General features: G+C 43.6%; 1 protein-coding gene across 11 annotated transcripts in view; it reads left to right on the forward strand.

Moving 5' to 3' along the window:
• The window catches only part of FOXP1 (forkhead box P1), a 598,062-nt gene that overhangs the window by 506,947 nt on the left and 69,698 nt on the right, over positions 1 to 21,417 (forward strand). For all 11 annotated transcript variants that reach the window (XM_070046604.1, XM_060308593.2, XM_060308597.2 and 8 more), the window contains 2 exons: positions 1,711 to 1,864; positions 7,299 to 7,503. In XM_070046604.1, coding sequence (XP_069902705.1) covers positions 1,711 to 1,864; positions 7,299 to 7,503 — 359 coding nt within the window. The remainder of the gene's footprint in view (positions 1 to 1,710; positions 1,865 to 7,298; positions 7,504 to 21,417) is intronic.

Consider the following 21,417-nt stretch of genomic DNA (forward strand, 5'->3'; position numbering starts at 1 on the left):
TCTTTTGTTGTATCAATGTTATTTTTCTTCTCTTCCTTCCCTCACCCGTTTTTTTAAACGTCGTGAATTAGTATCTGTTGAAGAAGTGAAAAAATCATTTGGACGTGAATATAACTATCATTGGCTCTTACATTAATGTGTGAGAACTTGGGAAGGGGTGAAAACAATTGGGTCATTTTATGCATGCTGTTCTTCAAATGAAAACACTGGCTTTTCATTTAAATTTACTTAAATTTTTGTTGTCAGTGGTATAGAATTTGTTTTTTGGAGTGAAGCGCAATTAACTTTCTCAGTGGCATGGTAGTAAGTCTGAAATTGCTTGCTAATATGAGAATGATGGTTTTTACTGTAAAATAAACTACATGGAGCCCAAAAGGAAACCACCATGTTTCTCCTCCTTTGAACTTTACATCAGAAGGTCTTGATACATATACCATTTTATGGATGTATCAGATCAAGGTCATGTGTTAGGTTAAGTGAATGCAGTTGTTTGTAAAGTGTAGTTATGAGAAGCTCTGTGAAAGAGTTGTATTGTCCTCTTGGTTGTGAACGTGTCTGATGTTTTGAATAATACTCAGAATTAGGAGAACGTATCTTGTTCTTTTCTTAAAGAACCTTTTTCTTTCTTTCTTTTTTTTTTTCCTGGCTCCAGAACTCCCTTCCCAAAGAAGGGTTAATTTCCCTTTCATAATTGTTAGCCATAATGTGGCTAAGACCTCCACCTCGATTTGATTCCTAGCAGATTAAGGATATTAGATAATTTCCTTCTATTTATTGTAATACTGCACTGTATTATCTTTCTATCACTCAGATAATTACTGAGGAAATCTACATTAATTTTTTTGGCTGGAGCGAGACCTGCTAAACACAGGAATGATGTATTGATGTTTTACACAACAAAAGTTTTCCTCCTGTCATTGTCCGATCAACAGAAAGATATTTATCATTTCGCAAAGCCCCTTCTTTGCAAGAACAAAGCGGGCGGGGAGGCAGACCTCGGGGTTTCTGAAACTCAAGCCAAGCGAAGGCATCTGAAGCTTAAAGTGTCCTTCATATTAAACACTCACAGCCGAGTACGATGTTGTTTGCTAAATTATGAATGTGTGTAATTAAAATCTAGTGGCTGTTTCTATGAAAGATTTACAATGTTATTTCATCGTTTGTCATGGCTAATTAACAATATTAGATGAAGTTTTTCTTCTTCAAAGGTCTGATTTTTTCTCATTTATTTATGTCAGAAGTGATAAACAGAGTAGTTAAAAGCTTCTCCCCGTGCAGGCGGGATGGAGGCAACTTGTCCCTTCACACCTCGGAGGTTCAGGGTTCAAATCCCTCCAGACCCGGAGTGGTAGGTATATAGCCTGCCTGCTGCTCCTGTGTCTACTTAGAAATTTCAGAGTCTAGAAGTCTACATCTTGGCTAGAAGAACTCAGACCTTTCAAACCATAGGAAAAGCTGCCTTGATTGTCACATTATTTTCCTATGGGAGCCGGCAGCAGAAAGGGCCCACACCCAGCCCCTCGCTTCTCCTCAGAGGTGATGTGTTCTGTCCCTTTGAAAGCAGCCTTGACCCCGAGCCCTCCGCGAAACTTTAGTGAGCGCTCTCAGTCCCGGCTGGTGACAGTGTGTTTGGAAATGTCCATACGTTTCACCTTCCCCCAGCAGTGGCCATCTCATTTTTTTTTTTTTTTTCTTCCTGATTTCTTCCAGCAACAGCAGGTGGCTACCCAGCAGTTGGCTTTCCAGCAGCAACTTTTACAGATGCAGCAGCTACAGCAGCAACACCTTCTGTCTTTGCAGCGCCAAGGCCTTCTAACAATCCAGCCGGGGCAGCCTGCCCTTCCCCTCCAACCCCTTGCTCAAGGTAAGCGTCGATGATGGTTACAGAAGGCGCTGCTCTCTCTCGAGACTCTGGGGCGGGGGAGGGGGTGGGGTCGTCGTCTTCCAGCTCATCGTGAAGGAGATTGTCCGTTTAAAACACGCCGATGCACACTCAGAGGCAAAGCCGGATCAGGTAACAGTGATGGACGTTTCCAGGAGCCAGAGCGCTCGTCGGTGCCAAAAGGAGGACCTAGGGTGATCAGGAGGCTTACAGGATCAGAATGCTGCACGTTCTTAGAGTAAGAGAAGGCAGTGCCGCTGTGACTGAGGGAGCATTTTAATCAGATCTTCTCGCGTTTTCAGTTTGGAATCACAGATGCATTTTCTTGAAGGCTTCTGTTAGTCATTTTAAGATGTGTTGTACATCCTGTAACTTGCTCTGTGTTAAATCGTAGTAATGCTTTAGAAATGCCACTTTTTAATATCTAAGGAGAAACTCAGGTTTCTTTTTCTGTAAACGGTGATGATTCATCTCTTGCTGTTACAAAAGCCAAGGTTGTTTTCTGTTGGGTTCTCCCTTTTCTTTCTTTTTGTATTCACCTGACTGTTGGTTTTTTGAGCCAGTTGGTTCTGTACCCGTCAGAACAGGCAGCCTGTCCATCTCCAGCTCTCTTTCGAAAACTGGAGCCCTTTGAAAAGGAAACAAGATTTCATGGATTTAAACATTTCTTTGGAAGAGCCACTGACGTGTTCTTCCAATGGGTGTTGGACGTCAGAAAGAAATGAGTACTCTAGCTGTTTATAGGACGTCCTCTGGGTTTAAGCAACTCTAACTTTCATGTGTGTAATGTGATACACAAATGGATTATTCAGAACCAGCAAGAAGGAAAGGCAGGAAGGAAAGAAGAGTCATGCCGTGTTTTGAAATACAATTCCTCCATCCCGTATGGGGTGTGGTAGATTTCATTTACCTCCTCAAGGCCCATGATAGACTCGGATGTATGTGTATATGTGCCTTCAAGGCTGGTAGCTAAAGCCTTTGGTATCTTGGATCCAGTTTCATTATGAAAACGTTCAGAATATGGAACGTCTTTCTCCCCTCATGGTGCTGAAGGCGTGGCCACGTGTTCAGTAACTTTTGGTGTCAAGCGGAGCCGGTGAGGCTTGTGTGCGTGGAATCTTGATTCTCGAACTGAGTCAGCCACACCCAACTTCTGTCCCTCCTGGGGTTCTTTGGGTTTTGTTTATGTTTTTAGTGTTGAGACCAGGGCTTTTTCCTCCTTTAACTTCCCTCTTGCCTCCCCTCCCCCTTCTGCCATTACTGCTCATCCGCGCCATATATAATCAGCATCTCCGTTGCCGTCAAAATAGAAGATTCGGTAACTGAGCAGTGCCGGGTGGGATGGGGGTGGGGGAGCACACACGGGCTAATGCATTTTTGTGCTTGCGAAATGTTACAACGTGCATTAATTACACTTCTGGGTTTATTGTTGGCAACATCACCGGCTGGGCTGACACACCCACTGGACTCGGCGTCCACCTCGCTCATCTTTTCCCACTGCTCCTATACTATTAAGTTTGTGCACTAAGGTTCATTGTTATAGTACATCAGTAAGCTGTCCAAAAGAGGGCAATTGGGCAGTGACAAGACAAGCTCATGTGTAATGTGAAAGAAATGAATGTGGTGATGCATGAAGTGTAATCTCTGCAGTAACATATCAGAGACACCGGTTGGTAATTTACTAGTCATGGCATTGATTGATACGCTTAGCAGTCTGCTCTAACTCTTAGCCGCCGTGACATTAAGACGACGCATATTTACAGTCTAAGGTGGTGCCTTTGTGTGCGCCCGGGATGCATGAACGCAAATATAGATATTTCTCCCAGTGAAGTGAACCACCAGCGTCATTGCCATCTCTCTTGGAATCAGGAGGTTGGTTTTGTCTCCTCTAACCCCTCGCCCAAAGTGACTGGAGAATTCAGTCATGTTGGACTACAACACAGGTTTTTTTTTTTTTTATCAGAGAGATGATGGCTTAAAACTGATGTCATTATGAGGTTTAAATCAACTTTCTGCTTGCTTGAACGTGGTCACCTGGCTCTGGAGGTACAAGGACAAAAAAAGGTTGATCAGCTCTGTCTTGGAACCGGTGATACCTGGGGTTGTAAAATTGAGTTCCGTGAACGGTAATCTGTCAACTGTCCCCGCAACATACATTTTTTAAACCTGTGTCTGCATTTTCCTTTATAATGAAGGGGCCAGTTGTCCTGGAAAAAGAAATGTAGCAAGGCACAGGGTTTATGTGTTAAAAATGCCGGTAATGCCCCACTTCAGGATATAATCATCATGGTTCTTTTACGTACCTGTATGGTCTTGGCTAAGTTGCCTTAAACATGCATGTAAATATCAAAGTATATGAAGAAACAGAGAATAGTATCTTGAAGCCTCTTCCCCCACCAACACACACACACCCGGAGGTTTTAGGTTATGAAACGGAAGGACTTTCCTTTGGATGTTTTTAGGGCTGTTGTAGGGCCTTCTCTCTGTTTTACATTATTAGCGTGTGTCTGTTTTTCCCTTGGTGTCCTTAATCATCTCATCTTCCTCAGCACCTGTAATCCCATAAAGAAATAGACTTTTAGTATCATTCTGACTTTTTAATTCTTTAAAATGTAAACTATAGCTGGGAGAAAATTACATGCCTGCTGATGTACCTGTTAATGGATTTGTTTAACTTGGTACTGTTATTCCTAGCTACCATTTTTTTGGGAAGAAATGCATGCTTTCTGGACATTTGATGTCCATGTAGTCTGATGAGTGACTAGCTTACCTTTGATCTGTCACAATTCTATCATGAGATCTCGGCTGTCAAATAACAGCATCGTTTGGTAGATAGTATTCATTGAACTAACAGTTTAACATCACTAACAAGGTGTAACATTGATGGAGGAGACCAATTTGACTGCCTTTCTGTGAGTCTGATGACAATGTTCTTCACCGTTATTATCACATTGAAATTTGACCCAGAAGGATGCCTCGTTGTCAGTCAGTGAGTTCCCGTTTTATTTACCGTTTCTCCTTCTGGGCGAGGGAACTGATTTGCTAGCCTATTGGACTAGAAGGAGAGGGGAGTAGCATTAATGTACTCGGTGGGCATAACAAGTGTAACGGGGCATTTCTCTTTGTCTTTATTTGCTGGATAAACAGCTTACTCTTGAAACACCTTCAAAGTTCTGCTTCTGTCGAGGGGAAAGTGTTAACACAGTTCTTAGAAGCCGTGGTGTGTTCTTCCTTCTTCCGACCTCCCGCGCGCCTGACCCAGAAATCAATTAGTCTGGGTTGAGAAATAGGTGGCTTGTTCTTTTCATGCGTATTTACTCCCCAGAAAATAAAACTGGGTGTTGACTTGTGTGGCTTCATATCACTGTGCCACCGTCCACAGACAAGCCTATTCACTGTTGTTTCAGTTGAATAAATAGTGGTCGGAGGGTCAGCCATCTTCGCAGGTAATTTGTTGGTGTGCAGACATCAGCGGTGGCCTGTTAGCTACAGACACACCCCACATGTCACCTCGCAAGGTGTTGGAAAATAATAGCCCAGATGCGGCAGAACCGGACACGGGATTGTGTGGTGACCTTTCCCTTTGTTTAATTTGCCTCCGAGGTTTAATTTCAGGGGACGAGTCATAATTGAATATGCCTAATAACTAAACGCTCATTTGGGACAAAGTCCATCAAAATATAATTGGCATTTGATTCTTACGAAGGAAGAAGAAACCCGACTTGGCTGTCGAGGATGCGTTCGGAGAATATCTGACCACTTAATGTATCATTTGAAGCCTCCTTTGTAATATTTATTAATTGCAGAGACTCGGGTGTTTGAACATTTTCGTGGAGAACCGTTAGGAGAGACCAACTGTTTTTGTTAACGCTCCTCTCAGAAAGGCGGGGAAGGTTATTGGTCTGCTGTGCAATAATTTACTCCTCTTTGATATGCAAACGATCCGCGGTGAATATAAAAAAATCCTATCAGACTCATTTCACAGTTCTTAACCACTCGGATTCTCTGGAGTCCATCGCCTCATTAGACCAGTGCTCTCCAATGCTAGCATAATTAAAATCTTTAACAGTTTAGCAAAGTAAAGATGTTTGGCTGATCACGTTGAGATGATTATCTATCCATTGTATTCTAAATGACAAAAATAAATTAAATTTAGACCTTGGCATTTTTTATTATGTGTTTCAAATGAATGTAATGCGCACAGCCTTCTTTTTAAATTCAGTACCTTAGGTTTGGTCAGAAACATGCCTGTTTCGGTTACTGCTGTATAGTGAGAAAATGGCAGGCTTTCTAGGATAGCTGGGTTCCAGTTGATTGAAACAATGACCTGTGATCCAGACGTCCAGTTCTAACGCGGCATCGCCTGGGGATGTCCAGGGGCTGTGATCTCTTCCAGGTTGTCCTCCTAGGTTGTCGTTTTTGTCGGTTGCCGTTCAGAATATTTTTCTGCTCTGTGTGTACGCACTAGAATATGCCTTGAGGTAGGATTTGGAAATCCTGAGCTGCAGAGGCATGCCCCCAGAATAAAGGCTGCAGGCCCACAATAGTGAGATTGGCATCCTGATTGTATCTCTTCTTGGGGGAAAAAAAAAGCAAGTTGACACTTACTGCCTGAGACCCATGTCCATTCTGACCCCCTTAAAAACAAGAGAACTTTACTGCTCCAAGTTTCTTTCACGTTTTCATTTCATTCTGCAATGGTTCATTAGCATGGATCTAAGAAATGACAGTAATAATAGTGTTACTTGTATAAAAAGTTATACAGTTTTTCGGTAGACACATCCATCAATTAAGCATGTGGTACAAGAAACCAAAATTAATGAGGAAGATAGGTGTGTTAATGAAATAATCATAGTATAATCAATTTGACTGTTAAAAGTTGAAAAGCATTTCAGGAAGACAATATGAATTCATAATTTATGTCTAAAAGTGATTAATAAAAACTGTATTTAATAACAGAGCTATTTGTCATCATTTAAGGCTTAAGCACAAAAATTATTCATTTTGTGGCTCGTGTTGTCATAATAGTATAGTTGAACAAATTTATTTTGAGCCCTTCTTTGTGTCTAAAACTACAGTAACATGTATCTGCATTTCCCACCCCCCACCCCCCCCCCCCGCCCCGGCGATTTAGAAACAACAGTTTGGATGGAGGCATACAGTCCTCGCAAGAAGTAGCTGTGTTTTGAATCCTTTTCACGGGTGTCTTTTACGTGTGATGAGGGCACTTCAGGGGGAGGACACGTTCGTTCCTACCGTATTTGCCTTAGTTGAGAGGGAAGGAAAAAAAACTGAGCGCACCAAACCCGCTCCCCCCAACACTAGGCTTTGTTTACTGACTCTCTGATTTAATTACTGTTTGAAGAGGACGGAATTAGCTGTTAATTGATTTAATTATCCAATTTGTTTGTTTCAGGCATGATTCCAACAGAACTGCAGCAGCTCTGGAAAGAAGTGACAAGTGCTCATACGACAGAAGAAACCACGGGCAACAATCACAGCAGTTTGGATCTGACCACGACATGCGTCTCTTCCTCTGCACCTTCCAAGACCTCCTTAATAATGAACCCACATGCCTCTACCAACGGACAGCTGTCAGTCCACACTCCCAAAAGGGAAAGGTAGGAACGCCCATCTGAGACGTGTCCAAAGCTGTCTTTGACGCGGAGGGGTGGGTGGCCGGGCCTTGCCATATCTTGGGGATCTCTAATTGGATCCATGTGACTGGAGTGTGCATATAATTACTTCAGAATGTATTCGGTGTGGTGTGGGTGTGAAGCATCTGATTCTTGTCACCTTTTCAACATGGAATTAGCACTTATGTAGATCGAACCTGAGCTTAGGAACTCGGGCAGAGTCTTCTGGTCTCTCATCGGATGGGTCGGATTTCCACGCTTCCAGACTTACTCCTTCTGCCAAGTGCCCGCTCCGTACGAGCTGATTTCCTTGGCTTTAAACGTCTTCGAAGGGAATAGCGTTGGCTGCTGTAGGCTGTGTTGAATCATGGTTTGAGAAAAGGTAGAACGCACACTACTCGGCACTGCCCTCCTTGAAGGCAGGGAGCCCATCTTTTTCATCATCGTGTCCCCAGGGTACTTGGCCTTTTTTTTTTGAAACGGTCAGTGAAGGTTTGAGGGATGGAGAGATGGAAGGGGTCCACATGTATACACACACAAGCATACACAGCCACTTTCTCCTGCTCATGGGACATATGGTAGCATTGACTCAATTTCTGTCTTCCTGTTTGGAAGTTAAGACTTTATATTTTTTAATCGCCCGGAGCTTCACTTGGATGTTACTTGAAGCTGAGGTTGACTGGGAGGTCCCAGATATATCACGTGAGAAGACAGCTCTAAGAAAAGGAAGCTGTGAATCCATGTTAGTATACCTTAGCACGCAGAACTATTAATTCCACTGTTCAGTGCTTTTCCAAAGTAGAAAGTATATATAAAACCTTTTTTTTCAGTTTACTGTTTTTAAACTGTTTCCTGTGTTTTTCATATGCAGGGTGTCCACCCACAGAAGGAAAGAAACCTCAAAAGTAATAGGTGATAGTAAGTGTCACTTCCATCAGGAAAACCAGATTATTTTGGTTGTTTTAATAAAAGTGACCCAGTGAAAGAATTTTGAATTTTATTTTTCACTTAAGCAGTTACACGTATAATTTCATGTATGTCTTGAAATATTGAACCTTAGGAAGCCCACTGATTTAATTAGATGTGTATCTTTATACCAGTAACATTTTATCCATTTAGAGCTTAGTAAACACAGAAAACAGTGTACGAATGTTTGTGTGTATCACATTCCACCGTAAAAACCATGAGAGGTTTCCAGAGATGAGATTATATATGTTTTAGCCAAAACTTGCAACTGTCCTTTTAAAATCACTTTGGAGTTTCTGTGGCAGACACAGAAGGACTAAAAGACGCTTATAACTTACTGGTTTAGAAGAGCTTGAAAAACAGAATGGTGGGCAGTAAGAATTCATTTGGAGCCATTGGACCAAATGTGGCTTCTTTTGTTTCTAGTGAGCATAGATTTAGATGTCTGGAGACCAGTCTTAGCGCTCGCTTTATAATCTCTTAGAATGCCTTTGTAAGTAAACAAACAAACAAACTAGACCTTAGATAGCTTTTGAAGAAAAGGTTCTAGGCTGTTGTCCTTTGCTCTACTTGCCTTTGGTATCCTGAGGTTGATGCTGTTCGTTGGCTGCAGAGGGATCGAATTACATCTTTATCCATAGGCAGGGCAGGAGGCCATACGCTGAAAAATGCCAACTGATGCACTTAAGGTATTTGTTGTAATCTTGTCAGCCATTGTGGAGCCTGCACAGATTTCCTGTGACATAGAAAGCTCTCCCTGTTTAGATGCACCATGCTCAGTTTCATTCTAAAAGGTTATGTATCTGGAGTCAGGTAGTAGATTAGCAAGGAGGCGAATAGGAGAAGAATAGCCCTTTTCATGTCTTAAGGTGCATTCGAAAGTAAATGGATCTCAGAGGCAGTCTAATTCTAGGAGAATCAGTTTGTTGGATTTCTCGTTTTATGGGCCCTATGTGTCTGCACAAATGTTGGGCTTAATCTTCATTTATACTACCTGCCAGCATTCGCATAAGGATCAGAAAAGTATTTAGATTCCACTGAACCTTAATCTGGATGTAAAAACAGGCTGACTTTTCCAACTGTTCACGCAAAGAAGAAGCAGCTGTGAAATTATATGCTACGTGCTTAACCTCTTGGACCTCTCAGGTTCTGTTACCTGGGAGGTTCCTAGGCATGGCTGGGTTAAAACAGATCCTAGTCAGCACATTTTAACCGAACGTAGCAAATTTGGCAAATGAGTACCTTAGGTTAAAGATATGTCAGAAACTTAACCAACTTAAAAAATTGATCACTAGAAATTCAATTATTAGTTAGCCAGCTTTGTATATAAGGACTTATAATGAGTGTTTTTACCCTCTGAGGGTTTATTTTAAAATCTCGTGTGATATTACTGTTGAAATAGAGGAAGATGGTTAAAAAAAAAAAAAAGCTGTCACTATCGAAATATGTTCTCACTTACGCAGTGAGTTGTCATTTGTCTCAGGAGTCCCTTGGAGAAGTTTCATCCCTTACTCACCAAGGGCATTTGTGAAATGGATCTCTTTCGAAGCTCTCCCTTGATTTCTACGTGATATTCCCCACCACATCCCACCCCCGGTGCTCCTGGACCTGTAGCGTAGGTTACCAGCTTTAAGGATTCTTTCTGAAAGGACTTGCGGAGTGCTCTGTGTAAAAATTCATCCGGCCACGGTGATATCGTGAGAGTTTTGGTGTGTTTCTCAAGTTGCGAGTCGTCTCCCGATCACGACTGGGCCGCGTGTTTCCATGCCATGTGGAAGACCTCCCCCGCCCCCTTGCATCCTCCGGGCTCCCATGAGCCGCCGCCGCAGCAGCAGCTCTGGGGTTTGGTGAGCTGCAATCTGTTCAGGAGATAAATCATGTGCTTGGCCCGACACTCCTACTCTCCTCTTTAATTTGTCTTACACAAGGAAAATTATAATTAAATCATTCAGGGTAAACCCTTGAGTGTAGAGAAGGGAAAAAAAAACACACTTCGGTAAAGATTGCCAGTAGAAACCCACTTCCCCGTTGCGCAGGGTAGAGACATGTATCAATATTCAGCACCGTCAGGGGAGGAGCGGCCCATGTGATTTGCAAGGCAGTTGCCAACGCTCACATCAGGGCTTGTTAAGATCCTGTCCCTGTGCAGTCACGGACCTTCCGCGTCGTTAGAATTCGGCACTGGCGCCATGCTTCGTGCTTTGATTTCCTCCTGAGAATTTAATGAATGTTTATTGTGCTGATTTTATATATATATTATATATACCTGTAGTATGTATATATTCATTGGCGCGATAAACCTACCTCTGTTGTCAGGGCCTGAGAGAAGCGTGGTGGGAATGAAGTTCAAAAGGCAGGAGCTAAAGAGAGCTACAGAGGGAAGCAGGCACATTCATACCTCTTACTGTCATTTAATTCCACAGGACCAGGGCGTCATGACTTCTTTGGTAAATAGACAAAACTCCGACCCCAGGATACCTGTAAACACGAAGATGACTATCTCGTTTCCGTAACTCGTCTGACTATCTTGCTTTAGGAAATTCCAAGTTTTGGTGTGGGTAAACAAAATCAACGGCGTGCAAATGAAACATTTATTAAAATGCTAAATTTAGTAAAGCCCTTTGAGCTTCTAGGATCAAAGCAGCTATGTAAATACAAATAGCAATTACTACTTAAGTAATTGCCTGAATTAAAATTCTATCACATTATATCATGGTGCACTAGGGAAAGGGCAGGGAACTCTCATTTAATCCATTTTTTTCTCTGTGCCAAGCAGCTGGCTAAACTCTTACCTTTGGAGGGATGTCTCATTTTAGCCACGTGACTGCTGGGAAACAGCAGGGTTTATTATACCCATTTTACAGGTGAGGAAGTTGAACCATCAAGATTTAAATAAGTGACCTGGGGTCACAGAACTCGTTAGTGGCATAGCCCAGATTGAAATTCAAGTCTCTCTTTTACTTCATAAAACAGCACTTAGAGATTCCATTCAGTATAGAAGTGAACACTTAATTATGACAAACTAAAATCAGTGCTCCTAAAAGAAATTTTGAAAATTCAATTCAACAACACGTGTATTGACTTAAAATCCTAGAGTTCCCTCTGTTAAGGTGGATACAGATAGTTCCTAGGCGTCTCGCGAAGGGAGGGTGGGTGGAGAGGATTTGCAGAATGTAAATCATTTACGGTCTGAAATGGCACATAAAGAACAAAAATGGACCCCATGCAGGATTTGCACACAGGCAGATGCAAAACAAGCCTCTCCCTCCTTTCAGTGTATCCTGACTTTCCTTCCTGCCTTATAAATCTTGCGTTTCCTCATTGAACACATCATCTGGTCTCTATTCTGTTTCAGCTGTCCTTCTGTAGTCCATGTCAGAGATAGGCCTTTTTTCTGATCCTCCCCAGCTTTTTGCTTTTAGTTCAGCCACCATTAGTAGATGTTTTATAACTTGAATGTGTCTCAGATGCATAGCTCTTCTAAATATTTGTTCCAAGGTTTTCCTTAAGCATTTGGTGAAAGGTTTCTTTAAACTCTGGAGAGGTCCCAGGTTGTGCAGCCTCTTCTTGCTTTGAGGCTGTCATATTCTCAGAATCAGGTGACCCACGTAGGGCACCTCTCTCTCTCTCTCTCTCTCTCTCTCTCTCTCTCTCTCTCTCTCTCTCTCTCTCTCAGGCCTAACCTGCCTTCTGTCCCCGCAAGTTACCTTCCTTTTCCTTCTCATCTGTTGACACAGCCCTGTGTATTCCAATTGCTTGCGATTTCCACACTTCCCAGCTGGCAGCTGCCTTCAAATAACCCCTGAAGGTTTTTGCTTGGCTCGTGGACTTTCAGACAGTTTCACTTGAGTCACAGTCTCTGTTTTTGATTTGTGGCCTCTTGACATATTGCCGTGGATTTGACTATATAACAATAACATTTGTGTTGACCAGCCCTTCTGTTTTCAAAAGGCAAGGGACTCTGAGTCGTGGACATGCTTGGTGTTTCGTTTCCCTTTCTTTCTTTTCTTTTTTTTTTTTTTAACTAAATCCTCTGTTGATGAATAAATATTGGTGCTCTTGGTTTCCTCACTAACATTCTAGAAGCTTGGTTTCAGAACTCTTCTGGTTACACAAGCATTTAGCTTTTGCATATTTTCATATTCATATTTAGGGCCTCTGGAGCCAGAAATTTAAGTAGTAAGCTCTAGGTCCTGTGACTCTGAATAGGTCTTCCTCATTTCAACCTTTTTTTTTTTTTTTTTTTTGTAGTTTGAAAATCAGATCATTTCTTCTGTATTTCTTTTGATTCGAAGCACTGGAGCAAACTAGCGACCCCAAATCTTCCCTCCCTGTTAGATTCTTTTGGAGAACCTGCAGTCACGTTGTCCCAAATTGTCCTCAGAATTCTCACTGCTACTTCTTGCCCATATAGGTTGAGGCGTTTGATCTATTACACAGGTCAGCAAATTATGGCCTACCGGCCCACTTCTTATTTTGTAAATAAAGTTTTATTGGAACACAGTGAGGCTTATTCATTTACACAAAGTCTATGGCTGCTTTCACACTACAATGGCTGGCTTGCACACCATCGTAAAGCAATTATACTCCAATAAAGATGTTTTTTAAAAAAAAAAATGGCTGGCTTGAGTAGTCACAGCAGAAAGCATATAGCCCACCAAGAGTAAAACATTTACCATCTGGCCATTTACAGAAAAAGCTGGCCGACTCCAGCGTTAACCATCAGACCAGTGTTTCCCAGATTGCCTGATGATAATGTCACAGGTATTTGTTAAAACATAACTGCTTCCTAGGCCTCTCCTGTGAAGATTCCATTGGTCTGAGATGGGGTGTGGGAATTTTCTGTTTGTCGTGCCTACCCTAGATTCTTGCTCCTCGAAGCCTGTAGATCAGCAACTTCAGCACCACGTGGGGGCTCGTTAGAAACGCAGACTCTCAGGCCCCACCTTGGATCTTCTGAATCAGGGTCTGCATTTTAACCCAGTCCCCGGGGCCTTGACATGCCCATTCAAGCTTGAGAAGCACTGCAGGTTAGCATGCTCATGACTTGGGTGTGGGCGCTGCTGGAAAGAACAGAGTTTCCCCCCCACATTTTGATGATGCTCTCAGACACGTTCAGTCCACAGAACCAGTGGTTTGCCATTCCGGTGTGAGCCAACAGGGTACAGGTACTGCTACTGCTGGAAGGAATCAGAAGCTGGCATATGATGGTGATGATCAGGCAGCTAACTTTTATTGAACTATTACTTTGTGCCAGTCACAATGCATAAAGGACTCGACAGAAGCGTTAATAGTGATTTTCCCATTGTATCCTCACGACAACCCTGTGGGATCCTGTTCTCTTTGTACAGGTAGTGTTGGGCCCAGAGGAAATTTATAACTTGCATGAGCCAACCAGCTAGTTAGGGACCAGGCAGGGACTGGAACCAGGGTGCCCCCGAGCCTAAAGTCCTTGCAGTGGCTGCCACGTTCTGCTGGTTCCCAGATGGGAACCACTCTGCTCATCAGAACCACCTGGACTCCTCCCCAGACTCTGGGTTACAGCCTCCAGGGGATAGAGCTTGGGGATCAGAACCAGACCGTAACCATCCAAGGTTGGGCCATAATTAGGGAGAAGCCCCACGCGTTTCTCTGCGGCCCGTTCTTCTCCCCCGCCGCATCTTTTTGCGAAGAGGGAAGGCAGGTCGCTGCACACAGGTGATGAGAAGTGGAGAATATAGAAAGCAGGCGGGGCATGTCCTGTCAGGTGTTGTAGGGACAAGAAAGAGACAGGGGTGCAGCCAATAGCAGAGGCCTACACTCAGGTGCTGCTTTCTGCCCCAAAGCAGACCCTTGGCAGCGTCGGCTGTCCCACGTGTATCTGCAAGGGAAGTCGCCTGTTTAGGATAAAACTGTCCCTGCTTATGTCAGAAAGACGCTCCTGGGGACATATCAACATTTCATGCCCCAAAGTGCTACTGGGTGTGTGGCGATCATCGCGTTTAGAAGAGCTGTGATCAGTTTCCTCTTTCTGCTTGAAACCAGTTGCTTCTGGGTTTTAGAAGTAGAAGGAAAGCTTCTCTTAGGGTAGTGTGCCATGGTGCCGTGTCACCTCCCGTCATTCCACACATTCAGGGAGGGCAAAGGGAGCACACCTTGAAAATACTGCCACATCCTGGGGGATCAATTTATGGATTTTCTTGACTGTTCCCTTCATGGGGTGATGAAAAGAAAAACCCAACTGTTATTTTCAGACAGCTGTTATGTCTTATCTCAATAAAATGCCTTTTACCATAGCACAGCATCATTAGACCCTATAAATCTTTTTCTATTTATTGTGTTTAAATGATAAATACTTTCCAATAAAATGACATCATGCGTTTGGAGAGTCACATTTGTTTTACAAGTTTCTCTTAAATTCGGTTGATTTTCATTTTTTTTCTCCCTTGGGATATGCCTAATATGAATCTCAACCATGGGCCATTTCATGTCCAGTGTCCCAGATTTCTCATGAAAAATCAGCTTTGAACCCCCATTTTCTTTCATCATGGAGGTTAGTCATTCTTTTCTGATGAGTTGCTCTTGCCGATAGGGTTTTTCCCACCCTCTCCCTTGGTGGGCACCCAGGTATTCCATAGGTGCTCGCGCTTGTGTGGAAACACCTAATATACGTTAGCTTTCTTAACGTTTATTCCATACCAAGGGTGGAAAGGAAAGCACACGACAGAAGAACGGTGAGGACCTGTCTTTGGGGAGCTCTGATGGCATAGCCTGTTGTACTGGCTTTTGCCCTTTTACCTGTAAGAGAGTCTGGTTGAAATGTACACTTTACCCCTTGGACCAACTGAATAGAACATTTTCTCTGGTGGCTGTGGATCCATGCAAAAGTGGGAAGGGAGGCCAAGGGTCAGCGGAACGCTGTGTGACTTGGAAAACTCCTAGTGGCCTTCTCGCTTCAGTGACAGCTAGGAGTCCCGTGTTTTTCAGCCAGCGATGGGGCCCAGTGAGGAGGAACCTATCCGAGAGGCTGAAATGGAAGGCACGTCCTTTTTCAAGATTTAACAAGATGCCATTTTGCACCAGGGCCACCTGGCAGCCTGGCTCCGCGGCCCTTTCCAAGGGAGGCACCACTGTGCAGACCTGCTCGCTCGGGCGATACAAGTGAGCGGCCACACGTGCACGGCCGTCCTCACTTTCTTTCTTCCACCCCGCTTTGTGATCCGTCAAGGCCCAAGTATATTACAAAGCATATTCTCCTCATTAAAACAATAGTGGAAGCTCACAAAGGGAAATTGTTAATATGTGTTCCAGCTTGTCATTTCTGCCTGTGTGAATAAAGCAGATAACCGTTCCTCTGGGAAACTATTTCGGGAATTGAGCAACAGATACGCTAGCCAGAGAATTCTCCTAACTGTAATTTTCCTTTTTGTGTGTACTCAGAAATAACATCCTGCTGGGCTCCTCCGTGCCTCTGCACAGACAGAGCACAATTGCCACAGCCCAGGTGGTGTGACTACGGGACAGTCCCCTGGGCACATGTCGCCAGGACTTGTACAGCTTGTTCAGTGTCTTCGTCCATATGGCAGTGTGTCCCATTCACAGAAAGGCGCCGGGGCTGTGCCTGGTGGGTACCGTGGTCAGTGTAGTGTGAAGAGAAGCCCTCCACTCCCAGCGGCCTCTGTGGTGCAGTTTGCTTAATGGCAGATCTGAGTTATCGCGTACACGCGCGCGTACACGCGCACACACACGCTCAACTAAGAAATTGTAGAACAGTCTTGCTGGTTTCCTTCCCACGTAACCCCCCCTCCTTTTATTTTTTTAGAAGCCAATGGTTAACCCAGCAGGTATAATTCAGGTCCGTGAAACATACCTGGTTCATAGAAAGTCATTTACACATACACACACACCTTTCTGGGTGGTTGTTCGTGAATTAACTCAATTTAAGTATGACGTGCCTGTCCTAGAATTCGTCTATAAACTCTGCCGTTTTTGTTTTTTCTCTCTCTCTCTCTCTCTCTCTTTTTGTATTGTGAGAACTTACTTTCATTGTACAGTTTGGGTGGCTGGGCTAGTGGTTTTAGTCTTTACATCTTAAAAAAGAGAAAGGGAAAAGGAAAAGCAAATCATTACCAGCCTTAGAAATCTGAGAGTAAGACATTCCTTGGAGGGCTAGAACTGAAAAGGGAGAATCTAGAAAACAGATTTCCCAGTGAAGAAGGTGAAAAACAGGAACATTTTAAAAGGCACTTTGGAAATTTTACCAGAAGGCAAAGCCTTCTCCATTTATATCCCCAAATGTTGTTCTGCTTTTGTGTAACTACTTGGATTCTCATCTGGTAAACAGACAGACCCCATAGCAACTGTAGCTGATGTATTTGTACTACCTGTAAGACTTCCCTAAACAAATGGGCACACTTTTATGACCTTCAGATTTCATTCCTTTTATAGTCTTCAGGGAAATCAGTCAAATGGCAAGTTGATCTTCCTTTCCTTTCTCTTTCTTTTTCTCTTTTTCTTCCTTTCTTTTTTTCCTTTTTTTAAAAAAATATGTTGAGGTCTGTCTTTGAAGGATCTGTTCTGTGTGTGTATTTTACATCCTGGCTGTGAATGTTGAGTTTGAAGGTGTATTATGGCAAAAGGAAAGAGAAACCTTAAGTGTTTGTGTAAATGATGTGGTATTTGCTTTCAAGAGGGGCTATTTTAGTCATCTGGTGGAATTTCAGGTTATACATCCAAAAGGCTAAAAAACTCCACTGAAATGATTACTTATAGACCTTCAAATTGGACAGGCATCTCTGGCTTCATGTCTCCTTTTTTATATCTGAAATATTGATGGTAACATTCTGGTATACATGAGCCCCTATATTCAACTTACATTTTTCCGCATGAGTCATATTTACGACGAGAACAAGATGTCTCCGTGTTAAAGATCAGTGTGAGAAATAAATGGCAGCTTACTTTAATTAGAAAAAAAAAAATGACACCAAGAGCTGGAATAATCCAGTAGTGTTTGAATAAATTAGAGGATTGTACAGACAGAAGTAAGAGAAACTTAACAAGGATAAATGGGGAAGTTGTCCAGAGTTCAACCAAAAAAAAAGCCTGCCTTTGCAGGACAGAAGTCACCAGACAGTACTGAGGCAGGTCCGCTTATTCTGCAAAACTTCACTAACCCCGTCCCAGGTGTCCTAGGCTTCGAGGGATAGAACCGTGAGCTTGACAAAGTCTGACCCCGTGGAGCTGATGTTGCAGTGGAAGAGAAATAGAACAAACAAATAATCACGTAATAAAAAGACAGATAGGGGGCTTCCCTGGTGGCGCAGTGGTTGAGAGTCCGCCTGCCGATGCAGGGGACACGGGTTCGTGCCCCGGTCCGGGAAGATCCCACGTGCCGCGGAGCGGCTGGGCCCGTGAGCCATGACCGCTGAGCCTGCGCGTCCGGAGCCTGTGCTCTGCAACGGGAGAGGCCACAACAGTGAGAGGCCCGCGTACCGCCAAAAAAAAAAAAAAAAGACAGATAGAATTAAGATCTGAAGGAAAAAAAAAAAGTGAAGCAGGAAGAGCGGGGCTAAGGTCACTGTTTGGATAAATGGGTTTGGCAAAGCCTCTCTGAGGAAGTGACCCTTGAACAGACATGAAGAAGTCAGGGAAGAGCTCTCCAGGCGGAGGGCACAGCAGAAGCAGAGGACCTTGAGGCATGTTTTGCTAGATCATGGCTCTTACCTCGATTAGCGCGGGGGCGGCTTTGTTGTTTAGCGGTTAGGAGTGTGGACTCAAACCGGATGGCCTGCATTCCAGGGCAGGCGGCCCACTCCACGTACTTCATCTTGGTGTGCCTCAGTGCGCCCTCTGTGAAACGGGTCTGTTACCAAGCCTGGCCTCATAGATGAAATGAGTTCGTACACATTTTAGTCTCTGGCACACAGGCAGTGCTCCGTGGATATTAAATGATTATTGATGATTTAATTAATGAAATATTAATGACTTGTTTATTGTTAAAGTCATTTATTCATTCAAGCCGCCTTTATTGAGCATTTACATACTAATAACTCTATAGATTCTGGGAATTAAAAGATGACTCGAACGTAGGTCTTTCCCTTAAGGAACTCACAGTCTAGAGAGACAAACACAGAGGCAGACACTTGCCAACGCAGTGTAAATAATGCAGTGATATGAAGATAGGCAAAATGTGATGGCGTGTATCGTTTGTTAAACACGAGCACTGGTGGAATATCGTCACGTCTGTAGTTCCACACAGCCCCCACGTTTGCATCAGGTGAGACTTTTGGATGCAGTGGACTCCAGGAAGGAAAGGTTCCGTGTCCCTTGTCGATTGCCACATCCCGGTCATCTAGCACAGCCAGCCTGGCATGTGGTCGGTGCTGCATTTCACTGCAGAGACCGCATGTGCAGAACATAGTGAATTTATGAATTTAATAAGGCTCAGGAACTCGTTAATAGTAGGAGCTGCCCGTTGGCCACGGATGCTGTAGAAGTACCTGGTTGGTCTTTGTTGATATTGATACTTATGTGCTCCGAACAGGAGGGAAAGTGTGGATTTCTGGTTACATTGATTCTCAGTCTTTAGCTTGCATCAGAATCATCTGGAGGACTGGCTAAACGACAGATTGCTGGACCCTAGTCGTACTGTTTCTGATTCGGTACGTTGGGGTGAGGCCTAAGAATGTGCATCCCTGACAAGTTCCCAGCGACCGAACTCTGAGAACCAGTGCTGTAGGACCTCCCAACATCTGTCCTGACTCCATGGCCTTCTTCCCCTCCTCCGATTCAAAGTGACAGAGGAGGGATCTTGATAACTATTATTCACTAGTCTTTCGGACAGTCTGGGTCCAGTGCCAAGACTCAACATTTCAAAGAGAACAGGTCTTGAGACTGTGACCCAGTGTGAACTATTTCATGGAACAAAATTCATTTTAAAATTTACTGATGTTGGCCTTTAAATCATTTGTAAGTACTCTGGCTCTTTCTAAGTTTTTTTTTTTTTTTATGTATGAAATTGCTTTTTGTGCTTTAGTCACCTGCCTTCTCTCATCCTATTCCTTTTAGCATTGAGCTTCAATTGATACTCAAAGGCCCAGATCAAATATTACAGAATTTTATGTTCCAGCCGTCTGTTCAATTCTCTCTCTTTCCCCTCAACTGGGGAATTGGGCAGAACTCTTCTGGAGAGGATGAGAACTTAGTCACAGTCTATACCAATGACCTCCAAATGTGTTTGATTAGTCACCCCATGAATATTAGAACTTTTGAGTATGCACCCCTACTAAAGATACTTTTAATCAATTATATACATGCTTAATATAGTACCTGTAGTATAAAAATTAAAGAGTAAGAAGGTGAGAAATGTATACACATAGGTACACAAGTATCTATTCATACAAAAGCTCTAATATTAACACATGCATACAGAAGTGGTAATATTATCCTAGCGCCCTCCCACGGATCTTCTTACGCATTCCAGTTTATAGACTGATCTAGGAACCCAACACGATGCTTAAGCACAAAGTAGGTGTTTGGTAAAACATGCGGCGGGACTTCCCTGGCGGTCCAGTGGTTAAGACTCCGCGCTTCCACTGCAGGTGGTGCGGGTTCGATCCCTGGTCAGGGACCTAAGATCACACGTGCCATGTGGCATGGCCAGAAAAAGCCCCCCAGTAACCAAAACAAACAAACAAAAATGCTGAATCAAAGGCAGAGAAGAGTTTAATCCAGTGACCATTAATGAAGCATCTTGTACTGCTGAGACATAAAAGGAATGACATAAAGTAGGAAGTAATTCTTAGGAGACATAAATGCAAGTGCCTAATGGTTTTGAGCCACTTTATTTCTCTAAGTCCCTTGTCCCTTCACCTCCTGCTTCCTGATCTGGCCCTCACGCTTCTGTTACGTGATTCTTCTGGTTCTGGAGTATGCTTGTGCTGACTTCCACAGAGTGTCAGGGGCAGGGCTTAAATGAGAAGAATTAGTGTTGGAACTTTCATTTATGCTCTTTGGTTTTCCGGGTCTTGTTGTTTCCTCTAACATATGGACAGGGTTCCACACAGACCTTGTGACTCACCAGTGCAAACACTCGCATGGACGTAATGCGCATGCCTGCCTAATGGTGTTAATATCTTTTGGATTAGTGGTCCCTATGTCTGTATTGACACAGTTGCTCACAGCCCCTCTTTGGAAAGCATTCTGTTTTCTTAACAAGATCCCAGTGTTAATGCTGCCAGTGGGAAACTCTCACTGACAACCTCAGCATAGCGATTGCCCTTATGGGTGTCAGAAACAAAAGCTGGACCTCTGCCTCTTCTTGTCCTTTTGCTTTATGTATCCCTTCACTTGTCACCGTGCAAACAGGCATTCGGCCTTTGTCATCACCCGCTCTGTGTTGGTGATGGATCAGAACACACCGACCAGCCCACAGGTACTCCCCCTCTCCTTCTCTGCTCCGTTGTCTTGCTGTGCCACAGGCTTCTGAGAATCAAGATTGCATGTTTTGCCCAGTGAATCTGAAAAGGGAGGTGGAGCCAGATTGGAGGGGATGGTGAAGAGAGTAACTGCCAGACTTATGACCTGTCATCATGGCCCCCAACCTCAAGTTCTTACCATTGGTGAAGCAGCTGATTTACCATCGATAGTCTACACATAGGACGCTCCCTGGTCCTAAAGGATAGGGTCTAGTCCTCGAAGCATCCGACACACTGCCCTGTGCTCTTGTGGCTTTTGTGGGTCTTTGTCCCATCAGTCAAGGATAATTCTGAGGCTCTTCCTTCCCTATTGAAAATTCAAATTAAAGAGACTTAACCACTGGGTCACTGTCGACTCAGGAAGTAAACCCAGTTACAGACTGCCTCTCCTTGAGGACTCCTTCACGCACTTTTGTTTTCTGAAAGTTTAGTCATTTGAATGTGTGCCCCACTGTCATGAGGTTTGCCGTATCTGCTT

Source organism: Globicephala melas, chromosome 11 (genome assembly GCF_963455315.2).
Source record: "Globicephala melas chromosome 11, mGloMel1.2, whole genome shotgun sequence".
Taxonomy (NCBI): domain Eukaryota; kingdom Metazoa; phylum Chordata; class Mammalia; order Artiodactyla; family Delphinidae; genus Globicephala; species Globicephala melas.